The following is a 26,948-nucleotide window of genomic DNA, read 5'->3' on the forward strand; positions in this document are numbered from 1 at the left end:
AAACGAATTCTCATGCTTATTGCTTTTTACTTCAGACAACTTATTTTTGAGCTGCATCAATTGTCCTTCATAGAAAAAACTTCCTCACTCTCTGTTCTCAAGTAAGGCTCTGAGATGAGGAAAACGTTTGAGTAATTATTACATAGGATGAGAAAATTATTATATAGGACTGAGAACAAACTCAGTCTTTTTTCCCCTAGATTTGAAAGATACTTATTTAATAGTTTATTTTCTTTAGACAGTTAAGACTTCCATTTTAGGGGCTTCCCTGGTGGCGCAGTGGTTGAGAATCTGCCTGCCAATGCAGGGGACACGGGTTCGAGCCCTGGTCTGGGAAGATCCCACATGCCGCGGAGCAACTAGGCCTGTGAGCCACAATTACTGAGCCTGCGCGTCTGGAGCCTGTGCCCCGCAACGGGAGGGGCCTCAATAGTGAAAGGCCTGCGCACCGCGATGACGAGTGGCCCCCACTTGCCACAACTAGAGAAAGCCCTCGCACAGAAACGAAGACCCAACACAGCCAAAAATAAATAAATAAATAAATAAAGTAGCTATTAATTTAAAAAGAAAAAAAAAAGACTTCCATTTTAAAAAGTGATGTGTGGATCTTAATGCATGACAAGCTCAGGATGCTACTCAATAAAAACTTAATATTCTGACAACTAGGGACCTACCAAGAGACCACAGGTATGTCCTTTATTTTCTCATAAAATTGAAAAAATCCCTGAATCATTTTTTTCTCTATAAGTATTTAAGCCACACCTGTCTGTTGGATCCTTTAGCATCCTACCCAGATCAAGAGTGGCTCCAGGTCGTGGGGTCCATGTTAACACATCAGAATTTTTCTTGATAAGATTGTTGAGTTCATTTGGGTCATTTTTGATGTTTGTTTCCTTAATATACCTGAGAAATAAGAACATTCCCATGTAAGAAAGTTTACTCTCAGATGAAATTTTGATTAGAACAACGACAGAATTTTTGTTTGTTTGTTTCCTCTGCATTCCTACTTCCCAATCCCCCTGCACTTATCCCATGAAAAATAAAGACTACATTTGGGCTAATGTCCCTAATTAGGGAACAGCTATTATTTATACTTTGTTTTTTAGTATAATCACATAGTGATTGGAATTGAAGTTAGATGTAGCAAGACTATTATAAAGAAGTAGGAATAGCACAATCTTGTATTTTTTTCCAGTTTTTTAAAATTGAAGTATAGTTATTTACAGTACTGTGTTAGTTTCAGTTTATAGCATAGTTATTCATTTTCTTATATTTAATATTAATGAAATATATAGATGATTAAATATTACTTGACAGGTATATACTAAGCGTTTAACATGAACGAATTGATTTTATCTTCACCACCCACTGAGATACCTGCCATTATTAATTACTCTTGTTTTATAGAGAAAGAGACTAAGGATCAGAGGGGTCAGGTGACTTGCCCCAGGTCGGCAGTGTCCACTCAGCTCTCCACCGCCAAAGCAGGGCTTATTCTTCCCAGGAGGCCACAAGGCAGAGCCTCTCCCCAGCCTTGGGAGTAAAGTCTGATAAGTCTTTCCAACCCCTTCCATCATGTGAGGTTCTATTTAAAAAGACAGGTGTCTATGAACCAGGAAGTGGGCCCTCACTAGATACCAAATCTGCCAGCGCCTGGATCTTGGACTTTCCAGTCTCCAGAAGTTTGAGAAATAAATTTCTGTTGTTTATAAACCCCCTCCCCGCAAAAAGGTTTTCCATTCAAAACCATTAAAATCCACCTGTTACAAAAGAGCACACACATCCTCAGAGTCCATCCTGAGATCTAGTTTCTAATTGTGCTATTGCGCTGGGTATCTCCCAAATTTAATTCCAAGCCACAATCTTTCTGGAAAAGCTGTAAATCATCAATTTTAATGTCATATGGGAAGGTAATTGTGGTGATGCTGGAGCAGAAAAAGAGAGATCTAGGATTTGTCACTGTGTTTCGTCAGACCTGGGTTACATGGACAGACATTTCTGTTCAAGGGAATTTTACTTTCTTGAGCTACAACTGGGTTACCTAGACTGGATAGATATTTTCAGTCAGATAGACAAACACAAAACATATGTAAGCATTTGTATTTCTATAGCACCAAGGTGACTTACATCATTTATGATCTTGCAGACATGAGTAAAGATATCGCTCCACCCAAAGATGTCTAACTTGTCCCTTCCTACACACGTGAGTGTCCTCCCACTGGCGCAGTCCTCAATTTGAAGCAGTGTCACCTCTTTGTCTCATCATCTTACTAGCTCTAGTCTCAAAATGGTTCACCAACTGATCTCCCTGCCTCCGAACCGGGATGCTATCAGATCACTCTTCCTAAAACATGTGTGGTGTTCACAAAAGTCTTTAACTTCTTGATGCTTCTTTGTCTGCCTCTCTAAAATAATAATAATATTAATACCCAGACGCTGCCCTCTGAGGGGTATTGTGTGTACAGAGGGTAACCTCTGCCAACTACTAATACACAGAAGTGTGACTTATAACTACTTTAAATGGCAGCATCACATTAAGTAGTCAAGTGTCCTTAAGTAAGAAACCATCATACCCAGTTTGTCTCCAAGTTCTTGCAATTCAACCTCCTTTATATTTCTAGAATCTGAATTCTCAGTCCCCACTGTCATTCATCAGTCCTTCTGAGATTATTGTAATGATTTTCAAACTGTACTCCAGGATCGACATTCCTGTCTCCCTTCCCACCACACAGACATACAACCTAACCTCTCCAGTGCACATCTGATCATGTCTCTGTTCCTTGTTAGACTCCTTCACCAGGTTCCCCATTCTTAAGGATAAAATCCAAGCCATGTGGAGTGGCACACAGTGGTGTTCACTGTCTGGTTCCCACTGCCCCCCCCCCAGTACACCCGCCTCAGTCCCCTACACTGAACTGCAACCTGTCATCTCAGCATCTTTCCATCTTTGCTGGTGGGTGTCTACTCATACTTCAAAACTTTGCTTCATAGTCTCATCCAGTAGTCATTTTCCGACTCCCATCTGTATCCCATTTTCTCCAGAACATACATGTACCATAACATTTATCATTCTGTATTACCATTGTTTTTCTCTTCCAACTCTGAAGACAGTCATTTCATCTCTAGTTCTCCAGCACCTAGCACATGCTGCTCAATAAATGAATGAATGAATGATGAACAGCACTGATCGAAAGAAATTATATTTTAACCTTAGGCCAATCTTTCTGGAAATATTTGGAAGATGAGGAACAGCTAAGTAATATCAACAAGAAGGTAATAAAGAAGGAAACATATCAGCAAAAGGACATATTAAGTGACTAGACACATATAGATATGTCATCAGAGGACAAAGAAGAACTTCAAAGTGAAAACAGTCAGGTTTTAATGATGAGTCACATGAAGCCCAGAGAAGTCAAAAAAATTGGTCCTAATAAGTGGTAGTAGGAAAGACCCTAAATTCCATGTACACCATTTCCCCTACTGTACTCTGCTGCCTCAATGGATGAGAAATTATGGCCAGTACTTACAGGATTTCGTCATAAAAACTTATCTCAAGGACTGGTTTCTTTACTATCCAACAAATTTACAGGTAAGTGTAGTCTCAGAGTAGAAAGACATATGCATTCCCCATCTGCATGTGGGCAGTCCCTGACCTTTGTTCACAAAACGCTCCAGGTACTGGTCATAAAGTGATCAGCAATGAAGCAGATGGTACTGGTACTTGCTCATAAAAACACTATTAACGTTAGGGGCTGAGTCACTTTGTGATCAAATAGATGCTCTATACAATTGACAGAATCTTATAAAAGCAAAATTAAAACATCTAAAAGATTTTAACATTTAAAATAATAAAACTATGCTTCAAATACTACCAAATGGATTAATTGTATATTTTGGTTTTTTCAAGGGGTTGTGTATTATATAAGATGTGCATATATATTTGTTGTATCACAAATATGACCTAAATAAATATGTAGCTTTAATTAACATGACTGAGGTGTTAAGAATAACTGTTAGCTTTTTTGTTGTTGTTTTTTTGATTTTTAAGATTTACTTAGATCCAATTTTTGGACTTTTTTTGGTGAACAGCTCTATGAATTTTAACCCATGTATAGATTTGTGCTACTACTAAAATCAGGATACAGAGCACTTCTCTCTGCTCTATATTCTGTTCTCTCAAAACTCCCCCATGTTGGCCCTTTTTAGTCAAACCCTCCCTTCCCCTCAGCCTAACCTCTGGCAACCACTGACTTTTTTCTCCATCCCAATAGTTTTGCCTTTCTCAGAATGTCATATAAGTGGAATCACAATATATAATCTTTTGAGACTAACTGCTTTCACTCAGCACGATACCTTTGAGATTCAACCAGGTTGTTGTGTATATCAATAGTTATTTATTTTTTATTGTATTCCATGGTGTGGATATACCACGGTTTGTTTATCCATTCACCTGTTGCAGGACATTTGAGTTGATTCGGTAATTATGACTAGAACTACTATTAATATTTGTGTACAGTTTTGTGTGAATAAAAGTTTAGCTTCTCTAGGGTAAATACCCATGAATGGAATTTCTGGGTCGTATGATAAATGTATATTTAAAGCAACAGCCATACTGCTTTCCAGATAGCTGTATCATTTTGAATTCTCAACAGCAATGTCTGAGAGGTCCTATTGCTCTGTATCTTTGCCATAACTGGATAGTGTTAATCTTTCAAAATTTTATTAACTTTAATTCTTATTTCATTGTGGTTTTAATCTGCATTCTCTAATGACTAGTGATATGGGCACGTCATTTCTTATGCTCATTTGCATCAATATATCTTCTTTGGTGGAGTACCTGTTCAAAATGTTTTGCCCATTTATTATTGATTTTTGAATACTTTTTGCCATTTACACTGATTTTTGAAAGTTCATTATATATACTAGATACAAATTGTTAATGAGATATATGATTTGCAAACTTTTTCTCATGGTCTGTAGTTTATCATTTCATTCTCTTAGCAGTGTCTTTCACAGAGCAAAAATTTTAATCTTGATAAAGCCCAATTTATTAAAATTTTCACTTATGGATTGTGCTTTTGGTGTCCTAAGAAGTCTTTGCTTAACCCAAGGTCATGAAGATTTTCTCCTATATTTTCCTCTAAAAATTTCATACTTTTACATTTACATTTCGATCTATGACCTATTTTGACTTATTTTTTGGTATACAGTGCAGGGTCTACTATATTGAGGTTCAGTTTTTGCATATGAATGTCCAATTAATTGCTCAGCATTCAATAACATTTATTGAAAAGACTATCTTTTCTCCACTGAATTGTTTTTGTACCTTTGTCAAAAATCAAATGGCTATATTTGGGTGGCTCTGTTTTTGGACTCTATTCCATTAATCTGTGTGGTTATCCCTTCATCAATATCATGCTGTCTTGATTACTGGAGCTTTATAGCAAGTCTTACAATTGGGTAGTGTGGTCCCTCCACAAGTTTCCCTCTAGTGTCATTTCCCTTTTATCTAAATAACTTTCTTTGGCATTTCTTTTAAAGTAGGTCTTCTTATAATGAATTGCCTTAGTTTTCCTTCATCTGGGAATGTTTTTATTTTACCCTCACTCCTGAAGGATATTTTCACTGGATATAGAGTCTATCTCGACCATTCTTTTCTTTAAGCAATTTAAAAATACTATCTTACCACCTTCTAGTCTCCATGGTTTATGACTAGAAATCCAGTTACTTGAAGTTTTCCATATGAACAATGCATTCTTTTCTCTGCTTGTATTTCTGTTTTTCCACAGATACAGCCCATCTCTCTACCTCTCTAATACACCTGAGTCTGGGGTACAATTCCATTTTTAACCTCTCAGGCAGAGAACCCTTTGTGGGTCCGATGCAAAAAATTATTTCCTTCTCACATTTTAGGTAATAGATTAAGTCACTTCAAATGTCCATTATCTTGTCTGGTTCATCTTCTCTAGTTAAACCTTAGACCATAGATCATCCCAAAGGATGCTTAACTTATCTACATTCAGACTACATGCTTTGACATGGAACATTTAACATGAAGCCAATTTAGGAAATTCTCCGAGTTTTTTAAAAAATTCAAGTTCCATAATACTTCCTCACTGGCCTGACTTTAATACTCTCCACAGTGTCATGTGGCAAATATAGCTATCGATTTTGTACTTTTTACTTGAGTGACCCATAACTAAGAACATGAAAGTGATAGAACAACCCACTGTTTTCACCTTTTCACACTCTCCTGGATTTATCTTAGACATGCTTTCTCTTTATATCTTTTAACAGATGCTCACCACTGTCCAAAGCAGTGTGGTATGCAAAATACCACCACAGTCTAATCCCTTAGTTCTTGGGTATTTCCACGTAGTGTGATGTGAGAGCTGGAAATGGCAGCAGAATCTCTTCTCTTTTTCCATTGCTCTAAGGACAGATTGTTGTTCAGCCAGAAGGCATAACAGTTGCTAAAATACTGAAATAGTTCTATGCCAGTTGGTTCAAAGCTCCTTCCCTGAGTGCCCTCTTTGCTGTCCCAGGCACCTGACCCTCCCCTGGGGCCTCCTAGCTCTCTCTCAATTCAGTCAACTAAAGGATTAAAGTTTGAGAGAGCAGAGCCTCCAGGACCTGATCCAGCACTACCTGTTATCTGTTCTGATTGCTTGGTGTCTATGCCATACTGATTCTTAACTACACTGAATCTTAGTGCATTTAAGTGAAACCTTTGTGCCATGTCTACATTGGTTGGCACTGAGTAAGTTTATTTTTGTCGCATTAACTGTCATTTCGCTCTAGATCAAGATTGAGTGTGAGACACACCTATTCACTGATAACTAGTATTTTCTTTAGAAAACTGAAGGGTTTGGGGGAAATTGAAGGGAAGTTTTCCAGGGCCATCAACTTCTAGTAATATTGGAGTAGCTCATTCCCCTGGTTCTGTATCATTGTCACTTGACACAGACAACCCTTCCCTGGTTCACTAAGTCCTTCATTTGCTGTCTACCTCCATTAATTCCACTGTACCTACTCCATCTTCCATCCTTCATAGTTAAGTGAGCATAAACATTCTAAGTCAGGAATATTTTACTTGAAATAATCCAACAAAACAACATCAATGAATCAGACATATAAAGTAATGAAAGGAGGTATCACTACCACTATTTGCAGATGATGATTTAAAGAAAATCAGCTGAAAACTATTCCAAACAATTAAAACAACTACTACTTAGGAAATATAATTATAGAAAAGACTGCATTTGCAATAGCAACCAAAAGAAAAAGTGAAAATATCTAGGAATAAACATAACCAGAAGTGTGTGAGTCTTATATAAAGAAAACTTTAACATGCCACTGAATGACACAAAAGAAAACCTATACAAATGAAAAGACATGCCTTGTTTTTGGACTAAATAACAAAATGATATCATTTATACTAAACTAATTTATATAGTTAATGTGATTGCAATATAAATAATAAGTGTTCTCATAGTTTGGCCCTAGCAGGTCTACTCAAAATCTCAAAAGGACACTAACAATATTGCAAATGTTTAGTTTGGCTTTAGTAATTCATAAGAAATTTTGGATCACAGGGTCCATGTTTTGAGAGAAAAGGAAAAGCACTTCCCCAGCACAGGCACCTGACAGTAGTAAAGTCCAAAGAAGGACAATCCAATCTAAAAACAGTAGTTAAGCTGAACTAAAACCAATGTTTCTTAAATTTGAAGTTTCTCCTGTTTGAGAAACATTTTATTAAAAGTTAACTGCTAAATCTTTAATGATGACTTGGTATCAAAGTGACCAAAAAAGAACCATAAGTGTGAATATTCACATTTATGAAATCTTGTGCAATACCCAGTATTAAGATTGTCATTCATTTGACCATTAAAATGAAAACTCAACATTTAAACATTCTCAGAGAAAACTCATTGACCTCCAAAAATACACTTGAAAAACAAGATCTAGAAGTTATGTCGCTGCAAGAGAAGTCCTTTTAGATACTCAAAAATGAGAAAATAACTTGATAATCATACAGTCTCTATTCTGAGAGGTAGTGTAGTACAGAGAAAATAGCTTTAGAGCTAGGCATACCAGGATTCATTTCTCACCTCCAGTGTTTCCAGCGGGGTGACTTCAAGCAAGTCCCTTAGCCTCTCTGAGTTTCAGATTCCCTAACTTAAACAGGCATAATAACACCTACCTTACAGTGTCATTGGAAGACTAAATGATTAAAAGCCCCAGTTCAATTCCTAGTGTATACTGAATACATATCAGTTGCCTTCATTCTTTCCAGGATCCTTCTGGACAAAATCTATCTGAATTAACTCTAGCTGTCAAGCATGGCTCTCTGTTCCCAGGTAGCTTGTTAAATAAGCTCCAGACTCCTACTAATTACTTTTTCTCATTTCATGTTGTATTCACAGCTAAATCATTCATCCCAGCATACATTAACTCATGTGTAAATATGTTATGCAAAACGTCCAGCCATACTTGTCTGATGGGTGAGATTCCACAAAATACCCAGCAAAAGGGCAATAAATTCGGGGTTGTAGGTCCTTCACCAGCCGAGCCTTGTAGTTCAGGAGTTTCTTCCTTTCTGTTTTAATGAATTGGGCTTTCCATTCCTCTGGAATAACAGGGTTTGGATTAGAATTTCCTCTGTTCAGAAATCACAGGAAAACAAGAGTTCTAGTAGATTAGAAGGCTTTCAGGAGATAAAAATTGACAGCTGACTAATGCAGACATAGAGCAAAGCTCCTTGTCTTTAGTGGCTTTATTTTGCAAATTTCAGTTGGTTACTAGGAAAATGTTCCCAAACCAGCCAGAGACACTGAACCCTCTCCTTGTTAATGGCAATTCATTTGGACCCTAGCTGAATAAACTGTGTGGCATGTGTAGTTGTATCTTGCATGCATGCATATTTTAAGGGCACTGTAATTCTTGTAATGCTTAACTCTCTACTAACATGGAAATGGCTTTGCTATTTGGATGGATTATAAAAGCAAAGCATGTTCATTACACCCAGGCGATGCACAGTGGTCAAGGGCGTGGATATTGGAGTCAGTTAAGACTTAGGATCAAAATGCAGCTCCACCACTTAAATTCTTTAAGTCTGTTTTCTCCTCTGTAAAATAGAATCATGTTGCCTACCTCACAGGTTGTTCATTTGTTCGTTTGCTCGTTCGTTCATTTGATTGATATTTATTGAGCACCTACTATGTGCCAGACGTAGTTCTAGGCACTGAGAATACAGTGGTGAACAAGATAAAGCAGGTCCCTGCTCTTATGGAGCATTCATTCTAGTGAAAGAAGCAAATAAGGAATAAGGATATAAGTTCATTTCAAAGAGTGATGAGCTAGGAAGAAAGTAAAACAGGGCCACGGGATGGAGAGTGGCTGGGGTGATGAGGTGTGGGGTGGAGGGGCATATTAGGGCAGTTAGTGAAGATGACATTGGAATCACAGAACACAGACAGAGACATAGAAGTTGTCGACCACGTGGAGGTCAAAGGCAATAGCACTCCAGGCAGCGGAAACAGCACGTACAAAGGTCCAGGGCACAGATGGACTTGGTGTATTGGGTCTGAGGAACAAAAAGCAGGCCAGTATGGGCTGACACTTGTCAAGCAATGGGGATACAGGCAGTAAAGGAAGTTGAAATTAGGCAGGGCCCAGAGCATGTGGGGTACCATGTCAGGGAACTGCTCCTACTGTTACCGCTATGAAAATCTGATAAACACAGACAAGGATACAGAAAAAAATAAGTTATCCATAAGGTAGACATAACCACTATTAACACTTTGGTATATTCTAGACCTTTTAAAATGTATGTGCGTGTGCGCCTGCACATACACACACACACACACACACATACTCACATAAGAATGGAGGTATGCTAGCTACCCTTTAGTAGGTATATGTCACCTCCCCAGTCACAATGTTAACCCCGTAATGACAGCACCTCCCCTCTATCTCTCACTGGTGACTCATTCTGGGAGGCAATGACCACAGACTCAGAGAAGAAAGGAAGGAACTGGACAGGCTTTCCTCATACTGCAAGTAGGGCATTTCTGCCACATTGCTAAACAGAGATCACTTACAGAAAATATTAATTTATTAAGTAGACATATATTGAGAACTTACAGTGCTAGCAATGCTTACATACTGAGCAAAAGTAGGAACAAAATATACCACTTACACGCCCTCCCCCATCCCAACCCTAGCACCACCCTTAGACCCAGAGCAGAAGAGCTTCTGCCTTGGACCCCACATTTTTTTCAAGCTTTGAGATATAACTGATATATAATATTACATAAGTTAAAGGTATACACCAGGATGGGTTCATTACATGCATGTATGGCTAAATGATTACCACGATAAGGCTGGTTAACCTCCATCACCTCACATATTACCATTTTGTGTGTGTGATGAGAACATGTAAGATCTACCCTCTTAGCAACTTTTAAGTATATAGCACGGTACTGTTAACTATAGTCATCGTGCTGTACGTTACATCCCCAGAACTTACTCATCTTATAACTAGAAGTCTGTACTCTTTGACCACTATTTCCCCGGCCCCCAGAAACCTCATACTTTAGAGGGGCTTCCTTTGCCTCATCCCTCCCCTGTATGGGCATTCCACAAGTCCAAGGGGATGTGCCCACCTCGAGTTGCCCACACCCTATTCTGAACCACATTCCAAGAGCATTTAAGCCTGGATTACCAACGTCAGACTCTTCCTGTTCTGCTCTACAGTCTACATCAGGAATCAAATTGATCCAAATGATTCTTTTTCTTGACTTTTCCTGAGATGCCCCCTAATCTCCTTAGTGTTTCCTTCATGCTCCATCAGCATATTCTGAGCTGGAAACTTTAGCTTGTGTATCTGTGATTTGTAAGTGGTTTCCCAAAAAGATTGTAAGCTTCTTGTGGGGAAGGATCATGTCTTAATTATCTCTGTATTGATTCGCACAGCATTTAGCAAAGCGCCATGCCTGCTCCTTGGCATCACTTTGATATCAAGTATTACCAGTAAATTTTCCACCACTGAAAGTCATCGGAAAGCCTGATGCCCCTCCGGCAAAATCACTCATCATTAGATCAACCTTCACAGGCAGCCTTCCCCCATTGGGTCTGGTGCAATCCACTGTATTGAGTATTTTATGACCTGTGGAAAAATAAAGTGGCATCAATACTCAAGGTGAAATCTTGAAAACCACAGTTTGAAATCCCAGGTCAACAAAGTCTTCCATGTAAGTCTGTATAATCTGACTCATTCAATTATAGAAGAGTTGCTTATGTCCAAGGAAAAGAGAGAGTAAGGTTTCAAAATCTAAACTCTTCAATAGCACATTTTGAACTTTCAAGTGAATAAGCTCATCCTGTCTGATTGGTGGGTTCTGGGTGAGGAGAGTTAGCTTGATTCCACTCTGGATCGTAGAAAGACTACTTTCCTCGGCCAGCTATCTTCAGATGTTGAGCCCAAAGGATGCAGGGGAAAGAGTAACCAAATCAGCACAAATCTCTCAACCCCCTGGAAATTCTATTCAATGATTGTTGGCATAAAGCCATCTTCTCACATGAAAGGCAGAAGTGTACGATTACGTTACATCATAATATTTCAAGATGAAAATAAAACACTTATTCAATAAAGGCAGTTTTGAATAAGTTACTATAGGTGAAATATAGAATATCTGTTGCCTTATGAAAAAAAATCTTTGCACCTGTCACTACATCGAGCACGTTACTGCTAATTTGTTCTCTGTAAGATTATCTGAATGACACCCCCTTTTCCTAAGACAGGGATAGAATATATTGTATTCTATGGAAAATGAAGATGGAAGAAGATGAACATAGGATGAAATTTTGGATAGCTCTTATTATCCTTCTTACCAAGAATATTTTTCATTTTTCACTGTTAATGAGAATAAGAAAATACCTTTGTATTCCACGATAATGCAAGTGTCCATCTCAGGATGAACACCATCCATCAAGATCATGAATCGAAGATTTTTGTCTACCTGGAATTTTAACAATAAAACCAATAACTGTTTATGTCAGTTTGGCTTTTAATTCAATATTTGAAGAAATTGTCATCTCTTCTGGAAAGAAATCCCTTTTATTCAGAACTGGATTTATTATCCAGTAGAATCATACCATTGATAAATGGAGAGAAAAGCCACGTTTTATTTTAGCTCAAATAGAGATCTACACAGTGCTATGTATTTACACAGTACTATGTACAGAAAAAGTAGGCCATTGTTTCTTTAGTGTTTAAAGCGAATACCTCGCCTAAAATTTACCCCAGAAAGCATAACTGAAAAGTGTGGAAAGAACACAGATATCTGACCTGCTGCCATATTCCAAATGGCACTACATTGATATTAGTCAACTGGACACCACTCTGCTTCAGATTCCAAAAGACAGGTCTTTCTGTGTTTCCGACATAAATGGGAATATCTGGTCTTCTTCCAGCAACCTTCTTCAGTGTGGGGTAACTAGGATCAGAAGAATTCGAAGGTTGAAAGGGGAAAAAATAGAATCATCTAGTATAAGAGACAGTCTGCTCCTTACACCAACGTGTTGACCAAGAAGAAAGGTACTGGGCTTCCCTGGTGGCGCAGTGGTTGAGAATCTGCCTGCCAATGCAGGGGACACGGGTTCGAGCCCTGGTCTGGGAAGATCCCACATGCCGCGGAGCAACTAGGCCCGTGAGCCACAACTGCTGAGCCTGCGCGTCTGGAGCCTGTGCTCCGCAACAAGAGAGGCCGCGATAGTGAGAGGCCCGCGCACCGCAGTGAAGAGTGGCCCCCACTTGCAACAACTAGAGAAAGCCCTCGCACAGAAACGAAGACCCAACACAGCAAAAATAAATAAATAAATAAATAAACTTGAAAAAAGGCTACAAGCAAAATTATAAAAAAAAAAAAAAAAAAAAGAAGAAGAAAGGTACTGAAAAACCAGACTCTCCGCAGAGTCCAAAAAAGAGTTTTTTCTCAAGGTTGACTGTAACAATGAGGGGAATTTCCTAGGAGGTTTCTCTTTATTGTGAGAACATACCATATACCACAGTGTGTATATCAAACCAGGAGTGCAAATTCCATCTTCCACACTGATGCTGCTTTGAACAAAGGTAGTTCTAACAGAAGTTGCAGAGTGGAAAAGTCCTGCTGAAGAGGTTTCTGGTAGGTGAAGGTCTCCATGATCTTCATTTTTTCTCATCCCTCAACTAGCAGCTCCCAATAAGAGAAAGGTCTTGGCCATTAAACAAGGAGAACCTATGAGCTGCCCATCACTGGAGACAGCTTTTCAACCGTCAAAGGTTGATAGTCACACTGTGGTATAAAGAATGAGTTCTTTGTCCTTTAGGAGAGTTGGTTAGCAGGTAGGCAAGACAGTAAAATTTAGTGTAGAGGAAAATGACATTCACCATCTGTAGTAATCCCAACTCAGTACACCATTAACCATCCAAGCATTTTTTTAGTACCTACATAGATTGTCAATTCTCATTTCTGAGCATTCATTACATAAAAGAATTATATACCACTGTGGGATATGGTAAAACATGAATAATAAACAAATAAATGGCTGTTTAGATATCTATTATATATCAGTCATGGTGCTAGGCAATTTCACATGTTATTTTATTTGATTCTCACCAAAAAACCCTCGAATTTTTTGTTTGCTTTTAATAAATGAGGACACATATTCAGAAATACATGACTAACAGATAGTAAATTGGTATTCAAATTCAGGTTTTCTGATCCTAAACTTAGTGCTTCTTCTATTAGAAGACAATTTGAGATTGACATGTACACAGTGCTATATTTAAAATGGATAACCAACAAGGACCTACTGTACAGCACAGGGAACTCTGCTCAATATTATGTAACAACTTAAATGGGAAAAGAATTTGAAAAAGAATAGATACATGTATATGTATAAATGAATCACTTTGCTGTACACCTGAAACAAGCACAACATTGTTAATCAACTATACTCCAATATAAAATAAAAGGTTCAAAAAAAAAAAAGAAGGCAATTCCAACTTTAATGAATGTGCTATCTGGTTTAAGAATCAGACTTGTGCATAGAGTATAATGTCAGGGGAAATAAGATATTTAATAATAAGAAAATTATAAACAAAATCAGCATATCAGCACTTATTAACTTCACTAATATTCAAGTTCCAGAACTATATTAAATAAGTAGAATCCAGAGGAAAAAAATCAGTAGGTTTTCTTCTCTAAAAACAAAGGATTCAAAAAATCAAGGATTCTTTGAACACATCTTCAGTCTCTGGGTTAACCACTTAAATCTTCTACTTTAAAGGACTTTAGGAGTTAGGATAAGTTATTCTAAAATGGATGTTTATTGCTTTGCGATTTTTAAATTGTTGACAATTCTTACTGGCATCTATTAATAATATCATCCACTACGATACTCATATATTTACATAATAAATCACATTTCTTTGACTAAAGACTGTTTTCTAGCCCAGAACTTCTGCTGCCAGTGTCCTTGTCCTCACGGTGAGCCACAGCCACCCCCCGCCTCTGCAGGAAACCCTCCAACACCAGCAGGTATGTAGTTCTAACAACAAAGCATCACGAAGGCTTCACAAACTGGCCAAGTCCTGTGTCTTGGAAGTGGAACTCTAAGGATCTGGGGCCCCATCGTGATTTGGTTGGTGAGTTGGGAACAGCCATCCGAAATAGGAACATACGCTATGGACTCTATCACTCACTCTTAGAATGGTTCCATCCTCTCTACCTATGTGATAAGAAAAACGGCTTCAAAACACAGCATTTTGTCCGTGCAAAAACAATGCCAGAGCTATATGACCTTGTTAGCAGGACCTTGAAGAAGGGCAACATGGTCTGCCGGACGCTGAAGAGGATTTGGCATCTGGCAGATTTGTATTTGAATCCTGGCTCTTGTTATTTACAAGCCTTAAACAGGTACAAACCTGACTTGATTTGGTCTGATGGAGAGTGGGAATGTCCGGATACTTATTGGAACTCTACAAATTTTCTTGCTTGGCTCTATAATGATAGGCCAGTTAAGGATGTGGTCATAGTAAATGACCTATGGGGTCATTTACTGTCGCCATGGAGGATACGACAACTGTCAAGATAAATTCAGGCCAGAGACCTTGCCAGATCACAAGTGGGAGATGTGCACCTCAACAGACAAGCTGTCCAGGGGCTATCGTCACGACATGGCAATGGGTGACATCACAAGTGAATCTCGAATCATTTCGGAACTGATTCAGACAGTAAGTTTGGGAGGCAACTATCTTCTCAACATTGGACCAACTAAAGATGGACTGATTGCTCCCATCTTCCAAGAAAGGCTTCTTGCTGTTGGGGAGTGGCTGAGCATCAGTGGGGAGGCTATCTGTGCCTCCAAACCATGGAGGGTACAATCTGAAACAAACACCACCTCTGTGTGGTATACCTCAAAAGGATCAGCTGTTTATGCCATTTGCCTGCACTGGCCAGAAGATGGAATCTTAAGCCTTAAATCCCCCATAACTACTTCGACTACAGAGTTAACAAAGCTGGGAATCGAAAACGATCTGAAGTGGTCCACAAATCCAGATAAAGGTCTCCTCATGTACCTGTCCCATTTACCACCGTCTGCTCTTCCGACTGAGCTTGCTTGGACTGTAAAGCTGACAGGAGTTCAACAAGAAAGGGACACTGCCTACACTTTGACTTTCCTCTTATGGTACCATCACTGTAATAAACTACACTTGTCTACTCAGACATCTCTTTTCCAACGCATTTTAATAAAAGGAATGGATTATGTTACGCTGATGTCTCACAGGATCAAAGATCTGAGATCCATCGCTAGCATCTCTCTCTCTGATCAGCAGAAGGGATTGAACAGTTAAGCTCATCCTAACTTTGGGAATTATCTACGATGGAAACTTCACTCCTTTCTGTGTTTCATAACCTGCTTGTTTACTCAAATGACTTCAGATCAAGAATAAGCCAAGTCATCCTGTTGCCTATGGGAGGAACTGAAAAGGATTTGGCAAAATCCACCACATGCTATTTATTTAGCATCAAATGTGAGCAATTACCCCCACCTACCCCCAGGAGCAAGAGATACTGCAGGGGAAGGAAAATGCTTCCTAGGCTGCTAACAGTCAGCTTTTTAGAAGTTTCCAAAGCAAACTAACAGCTCTGAAATTCAGTCTATTTACAGTGATACTATGAAGAAAATGAATGTGATTCTGTCCTGCTTTCTTTAATACAATCAAATAAATAAATTTGTACATCAAATTATTTTCTACCAAAAAAAAAAAAAGACTGTTTTCTAAAGCACATTGGCCTTCCCCCTTGTTTTTGTAAATAAAGGAGGTTTTATTCAGTAAATCAAGGTCAGACAAGAGGACTGGGGACAAATGACTTTGGTGTTTATTAGTTGACTAGGTAAGAGTCAAAAAGTAAGGGTCTATTCTATATCAGAGAAATAAACTCAAAGGAGTGAAAATTATAAGTTTCGGTAACTTTCAGTAATAAACTATTCACAATACACTACACAACCAATGCACTGTGATACTACAGTAGAGGACCAGTGTTTTAATGCCTGGCAACTTTGCCCACACAATTCCCTGAAATTAAAATGAAACTGGTTTTCAGGACAGTGGTTGAGAAATAACTGGGCTAAGTGACTTGAAAAGTTCTTATCTTCCCTATAATTCAGGACTTTCCCATAGAATGTCCCTCATCAGGACCTTAGGCAACGGCATCTTGTGACAGGTACTATAAAGCAATCACCTGGTTTACTGTTCTCTCTATACAAGCTATATAAAATTAGTACCACACAATACTGTTATTACACAATGCATGAACCCAGGCCTCTCATAATTCTGCAGTTGTACGTGTTTGGTTCCAGAAGCTTGTATGGAACAAAGGTATTGTGCAGTAGACAAGCCGATTTTTAATTGTGGCACCACAATATCCCAGTGGGTGATGTTCAGTTTTTAAGTGTGTTGCAGCTAATTTGTTACTAAAGCAGTTAATTACTTGTTTTTAAACCGTTTCCTTAAAAAAAAGAGAGAACATACTCGTGCCTTAGAGATCTCATATGCTTTCAATAGAAAAGTCAAGGGTCCAGTCAACCAGCAAACAACATATTTTCCCTCACCATGGACATTTCGATCAAAGTATGTCCTTCATGTGAATTTTGTCATGTAAAGTCACAGAAAAAAAATACGGTGAAGTTGCTTCATTTTAGAACACTGTGGGCACTGCTAGATGTTTACACTGGCAGCCCAGCAGTCGTGACACAAACTTCTGAATAAGCATGAACAAACAGGACCCTGAAATGACACCAGGGGATTGGGAATATGACCCTGCCTCTTCTGGTAACAGTTCATTCACAAATGTGTGTGGTTTTGTAAATCCAAGTTCCTCTTTCTCCCTCCTTTTTGATTGCCTGGGTTAAGGAAGTTTCAGTTCCTATTCTTAGTATCACATGGCTCTGGTTTCAATGAAGGATGAAGTGGACTCAGGGTTCAAAAGCTGGGAGGTTCAGTGTTGTTGAAATGCTACGAATCAGGAGTTGGCAAACCACAGTGACCTGCTGCTGTAAGCTAGGAATACCTTTTACCCTCTTAAATGGCTGAAAAGGAAATCAGAAGGGCAATCCTATTTGGTGACACATGAAAATTTTATGATATTCACATGTCATTGTCCATAAATGAGGTTTATTAGAAGACAATCAGGGTGATTCGGGACCGTTTATGGCTGCTTTGTGCTACAACAGCAGAACTGTGTCACTGCAACACCAACCACGTGGCTTGTGAAGCCGAAAATAGTTACACCCTGGCCCTTTATAGGAAACGTGTGCTGATTCCTACCATAAATGTTGAACTAAAAAAGGGAGTCAACATTAATAATCCTTAAACCTAGACTTTCACCAAGTACCCTGAGGGTGGGAAGTGAGAGGGTGGAGGGTTATTAACCCCTGTCCTCCTTCCCACAATAGCTCCTTTCGCATTCCCAGTGGTATAAAGCGTGAAAGCACTTTAAAAATTATGCTATGCAAATGTAAGCATTTATCTAAATTAGTCCTCTTATCATCAGCCCAACTGAATCTACCTCAAAATGAGCAGTGATTGCACAAGAACCTGAAAACCAGCGATGCCTTTACTGCAGCATTTTCTTCAGAGTTGAGTGCTCAGACTTCATTACCTCAGATGGTCTGAGTGCATGTGACTGATGTAAATTAGGTCCGCTTGGTACAGCCTCTCCAGCCAGTCAGATGGAGGCTCATGTAGTAACCACCATCCTCGGGCAAAAGCAGGACCGATTAACCAAGGGTCAAACACCATCCTCTTGTCTCCCAGCTTGAGGTCCATGCAGGCATGAGTCAGGTATGTTATCTGTCGGAAGACAGTGAGATTCAGATTATTAAATCATTACCAGCCAGCAAAAATGAACTCGGCTGCTTAGCTGACAAGTCACATTGGAGAACTTGGCTCCTAAGTATGTTCAGTGAAACAGGATGCAAGTGAGACCCAGCAGGAGTGTTTATATAGAATACAACTCTCAGCACAGGTCACTAGTTTAGTAGAATAGAAATGTTCATGGTGGGTTTTAGGTGTCAAACCAATTGATTTACCCAGCTCTACTCTCTTTAAATTAGCTCCTAAATATTTATTTACAGTCTGCACTGCAGAATAGCGTTTGCGGCCAGTCCTTCAAAGCACAATTTACAAGGAAGGGCAATTAGAGATGTTATGGCAGACACTTGGGGATTTAAATGCTGGAGTGGCTGGGAATAGGTACACGAATGAATGATTCCTGGTGGGTTTAAGGCAGGAGATAGATGGGCCCCAGGCTGAGCAGCTGAACTTTGTCGCCTGTGGACAGATACTCCAAGACAAAGATAATAGCTGGAGCAGAGAGGAGCTGAGTCCTGCCCAGATAAGAGATAAAGAGACCACACATACCTCATTCTCGAGGTCAAGGAGACCTTCCTGACTACACATGCGCAGAAAGGCTCCTCGAGGGCCAAAAAGGGAGGGTGCGCCACCCCACAGTAGGTGATGTCAACCTTCCCATAGGCCTCTGGACTAGAATCCATCTTGGCTAAGAGATGCACATACACACAGGGGAGGACCCTGAGTTATAACCAAATACGGACTCAGAGCCAGGCAAAGCAAGATGATTGGCCAGAGGAAACCCAGAAGAAATGCCCCATATAAGTGATTTAAACTACCACGAAGGGACAACTATCTCTCTCTGAGCCCACCCATGTGTGTCTATTCACACATACATTTTTCCTCCTAATAAACACTTTACTTGTTTCACTACTTTTCGTCTCTTTGTTGAAATTTATTTCTACAAAGCAGACAAGCCAAGGCCTTGTCACTGGCCCTCACGGTCTAGTGGTGAGGATTCAGTGCTCTCACTGCCGTGGCCTGGCTTCAGTCTCTGGTCAGGGAACTGAGATTTCTGCTTCAAGCCGCTGCAGGCTGAGGCCACCCGAGATTGGGTTGGCATAGCCATGCAGCCTGGCTAAACAGGCTTGTAAGGCTTTCTCTTCTAAATTACCTGCTGACTCACTCAGGATGTCAGGGTCCTCTGAGAATGGCTATAAACAATGACTTAGAGACTGGCATAGACTAGAGGATTCTAAATCAATCCCTCACTTCCTTCCCCTGATCTGGCATATCCACAGGAAAAAGGAAAACACCAGGAGCAGAGATAAGGTAATAGAAACTCCAGTGTGAAAAGCCAATAAAGAGGGTAAGGAGACGTCAAGAAATCAGGGCTTCCCTGGTGGCGCAGTGGTTAAGAATCCTCCTGCCGATGCAGGGGACACGGGTTCGAGCCCTGGTCCGGGAAGATCCCACACGCCGCGGGCGAAGCAACTAAGCCCGTGTGCCACAACTACTGAGCCCACGCGCCTAGAGCCCGTGCTCCGCAACAAGAGAAGCGACCGCAATGAGAAGCCCGCGCACCACAGCGAAGAGTAGCCCTCGCTCTCTGCAACTAGAGAAAAACCCACGCGCAGCAACGAAGACCCAATGCAGCCAAAAATAAATAAATAAATTTATAAAAAAAAAAAAAGAAATCAAATTCAGGTGATTATGCCTACTCTATATAGGTTCCCATTTGTTTCCTCAAAAAAGTAACAGCCCATTTTCTCAAATGAAAAGATTCTCAAATACTCCAGAAAAATTAATTTTTGATTGTTTACCTCTCTCAAACTATCAAAGTGTTTTTCTCTGGAGGAAACTCTCTTCTAAAGGTAGGAAAATGCACAAGAAGGCTTGTAAAGTTCTCAGGGCAATGTGCAGAAATATACAACTGGCCATTTTACCTGATAGCGATTTGGTATCAAGGGCAATTTCTGAACTTCCACCAATAGTTTTGCATGACTCTCCTTTGGGACCTCCACTAAAAGTTTTTTTGTTTTATTTTGTTTTTTTTCTGGATGTATTTCCTTGTAATCCCTGCCAAGTTCTGGGTGTTTCTAAAACATTGGCTCAAGAGTTCAGAATAACTATATTATATGTCCTAACCAGCCACCTCCAAGAATATTCAAGGTAATACAGAATGTAAATATATATATAAGAGGAAATCTTAGTTCTATTTTTGTTTTTAAGATTATTACAATTTAATATTTCCTTACCTGCACTTCCCCAAAAGCCAAATCTTCAGGAGATCTGGGCTCTGAATCCCAGGGGTTAGGAGGATTCAGTTCTAGAAACAAAAGTCCATTTTCTTCATTCTTTTCCACAACTAGAACCAAAGGGGAACAAATCTGGATTAACAACAATAACAAAATGACTTTTAAAAAGCATCACTGAAATGGAAATGCATGGCTCAGGTACACAGAGTACAAAAATCAAAGGAAAATAAAAACAAAAGGCAATGCTCATTTGGGTCAAGCAATATCTACTGAGATGAAGGCTGAAGACCATCACCCATTCATTTCTTTTTTTTTTTTAATTTAAAATTTATTGTAATGGGGTCTGCACAAAAGGAGGGGGTGAAGGGTGGGGAACATGCAGGGGACACAGGAACACGATGACATGGCCAGGGCCACAGCTTCTGTCGCGGGGGGAGGGATGAAAAGAAAAGGCCAGGGCTGGGGCTGGGGTGGAAGAGGGAAGGGGGAGACACTGTGGCTGCATTCCCCCCACCCCCAGGGAGCACCTCTAGTCCCTGGATCCCCCCATTTACCCTGGCCCCCTAAGATTCCATCTCTTGCCCTACCTCTGGCCCTAGTGGCTCCTTCTTTTGCTCCCCTTGACTTGTTTTCCCCTGACAGATTCTCAAGCAGGATGATGTTTAGGGCCTGACCCCAAACAACCCCACCTTATGAAGGTACAAACTGTGCCTTCCCTGCTTCTGCCCCTTCTCAAATCTCACCTTTCCCCCTCTCTGGGACAGAATCTTTGATTTCCCTCCTTCCTCTCCTCCCTCCTCCTGGAAAAAACAAAAAGCACCAACTCCCCAGGGAGGGGCAGTAGACAGTAGGGTGGGCACTGGAACGAGGACAGCAAGAAGGACCATCAAGGGAGAAGGCTCACAAATCCCTGGAAGGGCAGGGCAGGGGGTTACAGAGAGGAGAGGGGGTGAGGGCAGGGGCCGCTCCTGTCCTCTGCCACCCCTGCCCACCGTCCAGGGGGCTTCAACACGACTGAGGGGCCAGGTGTGCATATGGGGTCAGGTCTGATAGGGAGAAGTGAGGAGCAGGAGAAACAAATCGTTAAAACCTAGCAAATTCCCCTTAGAAAACATTTCTTCCTCCTTTCCTTCTGGAGGCTCCTTGGTTGGTGGGGCAAGTAGTGAGGAGTTGGTGGGAAGAGACAGGGGAAGAGGAGATGGGAAGGAGGGACTTTCCTCCATTCTCCCCTCTCCCCCTTACCAACTTGGAGCTCACCAGGGCTGGGAGGGAAGTGGCTGAGAGCTCACACGCACCCCCTCAGCCCCCGAAAGGGAGCCACAGCTCTGGAAGGGGCTGCCGCCACCATTGGACAGGCCTCACCTGTACGTGGTGGGTGCGGGGGTCCCCCTCAGCTGGTGGGCTGTGGCCGGGGAGGCGTCTCCGGGACAGGGGCGTCGCCCCCCCCATGGGTCCGCATGTGGCCGGCCAGCTGGGCAGGGTCTCGCAGTGCACGCTGCACAGCTTGCACAGGATGAGGTCAACACGTATGCTGCTGTGGTGAAGCCTTTGTTGCAGAGCTCACGGACGTGGTAAGGGCCCTGGCTACGCACCTTCATGTGGTCCGAAATATAAGCCGAGCTCAACATCTTGCCACACACATGACCCGGCGCCTTATCTTCGTGTCGTACTGTGCGGACCCGCACTCGATCCTTGAACTTCGTAGCAAAAGCTGCCTCGCAGTGCTCACATCCGAAGGGCCGGTCTGTTGAGTGCACTCGTCTGACGTGACTGTTGAGGTGATCCCGCCGGGGGAAGCTCTTGCCACAGTGGGAGCAGCTGTAGGGCTTGTGCACTGCGCCGTCGTGTGAGCACACGTGGTAGCTCCTGCGGTCCTTCTGTCGGTTCCGAGGGTAGACGTCGCGGAAGGCCTCGCCGCACATCTCGCAGGCGTGGTTCTTCTGGATGCGCTTTCCACGGCACCCACGGCACCCGCGGCCACTGCAGCCGCTCGGCCGCCGGCTCTGCTCAGCTGGGGCACGTTCAGGAGGCTCAGGGGCACCATGCTGGGCATCTTCATAGCACCCGAGGGGACCCAGCCGGCTTTGGCTCCCGCGTGGATGGCGTCGTGCCTCCGGAGGCTGTAGCCGTTCCTGAACTCCTTGGCGCACAGGGCGCAGAGGTAGGGCCCCTTGCTCTATGCTGCTTCTCCAAGGCAGATGCGACTGGGGCCACAGCGACCGTCGCGGTTGGGGCAACGACGGCGCTGGCCGCAGCTGCAGCGATGGTAGCGGCAGAGACAGGGGGCGCGGCCTCGGCGGCGGGCGCCGACACCGGCAGGGGCGGCGGAGGGGGCGCCGGGGGCTGCTTCAGAACTGCTGTGTCCACAGTGGAGGCGGCGGCCGGGGCCGGGGTCGCAGCAGCAACGGCGGCGGCCGCGGCGGACTCCTGGGCGGCGGCGAGAACCGGGAGCAAGTCACCCTGGAGGCGCTCGGCCGCCGGGGCCTGGGGCGTGGGTGGGGGCGCCGGCGCGGCCTGGAATGGACTCTGGGCGCAGCCCTGGGAGGCAAAGAAGCCGGGCTGGAGCTCAGCCCCGACCTGCGGGGGGTTCTGGGCGTGACCCTGAGGTGGGAGGAAGGAGTTCGAGAGACCGCCCCCCACCCCCGGCAGTCCAGGCCCAGCACGGGGAAGGGGGGCGCAGCACCGTACAAGGGAACACGGGGAACATGGCCTCCGCCACGGCGGGGCTCAGCGGGGGCCGGGGGCGCGGGCTGCGCCGAATGCATGGCCGGCGGGCCGCTCTGCCGCCCTCGCAAGCCGGCGGGCTGGAGGGAGGGAGGGAAGGAGGGCGCCTGACGGGCCGTGGAGCGCGGCGGTGATGGCGGTGGCGACGCCCCCTGGATGGGGGCGGGAGGCCCCGCGGGGCCGGAGGCCGGGGGCCGGGGGCGCAGGCGGCGGCGGTTGGAGCCTGGCCGGGCGGGTGGGGGGAGCGAGGGAACAGCCTCCGCCCCAGCTGCGCAGCTCGCCCAGCCGGCGCCTCGGGGAGGGCGTCCCATTCATTTTTCTTCATATTACACTTAAGGAACTCATGAGATCTCAAGTGTGTCAAGGGACACAGCCACACACCAACAGCTTCATTACCATCAAATGAATGATTGCTAGAGATGAGTTCAAGGTGCTAGGGGAGTGTCCAGGAAGGAGTACCTAGTTTGGTTCTAAGAGTCAAAGCCGATTTCAAGTAGGAGGTAACGCTCCAGCTAGACTTGAAAGATGAGGTATCTGGGCCCAACAAAAGAAATATGATGATGTGAAGCAAACAGGATGAGACAACAGCATGTGTAAAGGCATAGAGGCACGAGAGAGCTTGATATGCACAAAGTGACTACTCATTTATGACCGAGGAAAATGGTGTCTGAGCCAGGCCAGGATAGACAGGTAGGTCAGAGAAGGTCATGAAGGACCCTAGATTCCCTGCTAAGGAGGAGTTTGGATTTTATCTTGTGGCAATGAGGGGTCAATGAAGAATTTTAAGCAATTGTAGCAGACGTGCTGGTGGCTTGCACAAAATCTATTTTCTCCTTCTTCTTTACTATTAGCATCTAATTTTTTTTTTTTAAGGAGTGGTGATACACCTATCTAAAGATCATGATTTCCCAGACCCCCTAGCAATTATGAGTGGCCATAGCTCTACGTACAGTTTATATAGTTCTGCCCAGTGAGAGGTGAGCAGAAGTGTACTAGTGGGACTTCCAGGAACACATTTATTTTCCTGACAAAGAGGGACAAACTCAACGGATCTGGACTGTTCACCCTTCATCTTCCCCCCGCCCCTTGTGTGAAACTTGGTTGCCATGCTTGGAGGAGCAGGAGCCATCTTGAGACCCTCAGGAAAAAAGTCAGATACTAAAGATGACAGAATGGGAAGACAGAAGGAACTTGGCTCCTTGATTAACCAAAGCCGTAATGCCCAAGACTGCCTGCTTTCCAACTTCTTGTGATGTAAGAAAACCTCAGATATGATTGGGCCACTCTTATTTGCGTTTTCTATTACAATGGCTGAAAGCAATACCTAAATGCTATAGCAAGGGAGTATTAAAATCAGAACTTCATTTTAGGAAGACCACTGTGAGACACATGGAGAGGATCAATTGGAGGGAGGCGGGACCATATTTGAGAGCCCTCCCATTGTTTTGGGAGGCCATCAGCAAACCACTGATGGACATGCACTCAGGAGAAAGATGGCCTGTTGGAGCCCTCACTCTCCCACTTAATAGCTTAATAGCTGGATGACCTTGGACAACTTACTTGACTTCTCCATTCTTCACTGTTTTTATCTATAACCCTAGCCACCTCCAAGGACAGTCATCCTAATAAATGCCAGCAATTTTACTAACTGCTCAATGAAAGCAAGTGAGGTCCTAGACCAAAGCAGTCCCTGTGGAAATGGCATCATTGCCCTGCCCTCAAAGCCAAGCATTTTCCTACTTTCTTCAAAGCATATAAAAAAAATGTTTTGCCTACACTTTCCAAATGAATAATTATACTCACTATAAGACAACTGCTAATGGAAGAAACTGAGGTAAAAATTACCCCTAAAATGAAAAATGGTGCATTTTTTAATATTCCCTAATAGTTGAAAACAAAAACTTATATATGCTGTCAAATTTCAATTTTCAAGGTCAACTTGAGGGACTGTAAGAAAGAAGAGTTGAAAACTTAAAGAATTACGTCCCCTAAAGTCTGTTTTGCTCTCTCACTGCCCTAGCTTCACCCTCGTGGCTACATATTCTCCCTCTCTGCCCCTGACAACACTGATAACACATTTAGATGATCTCCTTGGAAAGCTCTCCTCAGTATCAGCACTGCCCACTACCTGGCTTCATCTGGGACTCAGCTGTCATATTATCAGACAGGGCCTTCTGACCACTCCATCTCAAGAGCACTCTCCGGCCCTCTACCCTCATTTTTTTCTTCCCAGCCCTATTGTCACTGGACGTATTGTATATTGTTTGCTTATGGTCTGTCTCCCCTATAAGACTATGAGCTCTGTGAGAGCTGGCATCGTGGTTTGTTTGGTGCTCTGTCAGTAGTGTGCCAAGAACGTTGCCTGACTCACAATTGGCATTTGTTAAATATCTGTTGAGTTAATTGATTAATTAATGGTCATCATTCCATGTCTCCCAAGACTCTCTTGGGGTGCACAGCCCCCTTTCCCAACCCAGGCACTGCTCCGGCCCAGACTGGGCACCTCAAGTTGGGAAATTTAGATATAAGATTATCTCAACAAAAGCCCCAAATAAAGTATATTACTTTTTCATTTTTAAAAGAGCATTTTAAAAGCTAGAAACATGATTGTACCAGATAGCTTCAGTTGGTCCCTACAAACCCCCTCTTCTCTACCTGTCTCCACCCTTGTCCACCTACTGTCTCCTTCAGGAGGTTGACTTAGCTGGACCACATCAAAGGGTTCCCACACTCTCCTCCTTTTAGGTGAGTTTGGCTATTGGGAAGCTCCAGGGTGAGATGGTAAGAGAACTCAGTGAGGTTGGGTCGCTAATACCTCTGCCTCTTTCCCTGTAAGGTCACCTTGAACTAGTTATGCTCTGGGCATGGACAGAGGTCACTGCTCATCTCATAGAAGCCAATTCTTTATGACTCTCTCTTCTTCCAGATTCTGGAAACTGCTCCCCCCTCATCCCTTTGGGCCTAAAGACAGATAATTTGGTTGTTATCAACTCCAGGTTACTCCACCTTCCCTGTGATTCTCCCACATCCACACCTTATAAAATATCCTTTGATGAAAACACGCTCTACAAATCATCCCAATTTAAGGGTGCCATCTTTTTTCCTTTTGTGAATGTAACTAATACAGTAATTAAGAATCGCTATCCTGAAACCCCAAATTCAGAAGAGTGATTACCTCTGGGGGATGAGGGGGTATGTAATATGATCAAGGAAAGGTATTTAAAGATCTTCTGCTGTTAATGTTTTATGTCTTAAGCTGAGCACTGGGCACATGGTTGTTCACTCTGTTATTTTTACACCTTTTAAATATTGCTTAAGAGTGTAATAGAAGCATATTAATTAATATTTTTCCTAGTAATAGTTATCAACTTATTTAATAGTAAAACACAATTGGCTTTCTTAATAAAATCAGGAACACACAAAGGATGCTTATAGCACTATTCTTATTAAACTATGTCCTTGAAAATGCAAGTGATATAATAAAGATACATCTTATTATTATTTCCAGGCTATATGATTGCCAGAGAACAGTGTCATGAAATAGAAAGAATGCTGGATTTGGA

The 26,948-nt window shown here is 42.3% G+C and overlaps 2 protein-coding genes and 1 pseudogene across 3 annotated transcripts in view; 1 reads left to right on the forward strand and 2 right to left on the reverse strand.

Moving 5' to 3' along the window:
• Positions 1-26,948, reverse strand: part of LOC118903280 (cytidine monophosphate-N-acetylneuraminic acid hydroxylase) — a 268,648-nt gene that overhangs the window by 16,629 nt on the left and 225,071 nt on the right. For both annotated transcript variants that reach the window (XM_036868164.1, XM_036868163.1), the window contains 7 exons: positions 20,662-20,771; positions 18,213-18,403; positions 12,353-12,500; positions 11,942-12,023; positions 11,033-11,170; positions 8,494-8,629; positions 763-903 (listed from right to left, as the gene is read on the reverse strand). In XM_036868164.1, the coding sequence (XP_036724059.1) occupies positions 763-903; positions 8,494-8,629; positions 11,033-11,170; positions 11,942-12,023; positions 12,353-12,500; positions 18,213-18,403; positions 20,662-20,771 (946 nt within the window). The remainder of the gene's footprint in view (positions 1-762; positions 904-8,493; positions 8,630-11,032; positions 11,171-11,941; positions 12,024-12,352; positions 12,501-18,212; positions 18,404-20,661; positions 20,772-26,948) is intronic.
• Positions 13,722-16,253, forward strand: LOC118903101 (tissue alpha-L-fucosidase-like). Its single transcript, XM_036867808.1, is given in 4 exon segments — positions 13,722-13,735; positions 14,583-14,854; positions 14,954-15,101; positions 15,103-16,253. Coding segments are annotated over 4 exon segments (1,233 nt in total). The 3' UTR covers positions 15,902-16,253.
• On the reverse strand, positions 21,915-23,368 carry LOC118903282 (annotated as a pseudogene).

The sequence above is a fragment of the Balaenoptera musculus genome, chromosome 11 (assembly GCF_009873245.2).
Source record: "Balaenoptera musculus isolate JJ_BM4_2016_0621 chromosome 11, mBalMus1.pri.v3, whole genome shotgun sequence".
In the NCBI taxonomy this organism is placed as follows: domain Eukaryota; kingdom Metazoa; phylum Chordata; class Mammalia; order Artiodactyla; family Balaenopteridae; genus Balaenoptera; species Balaenoptera musculus.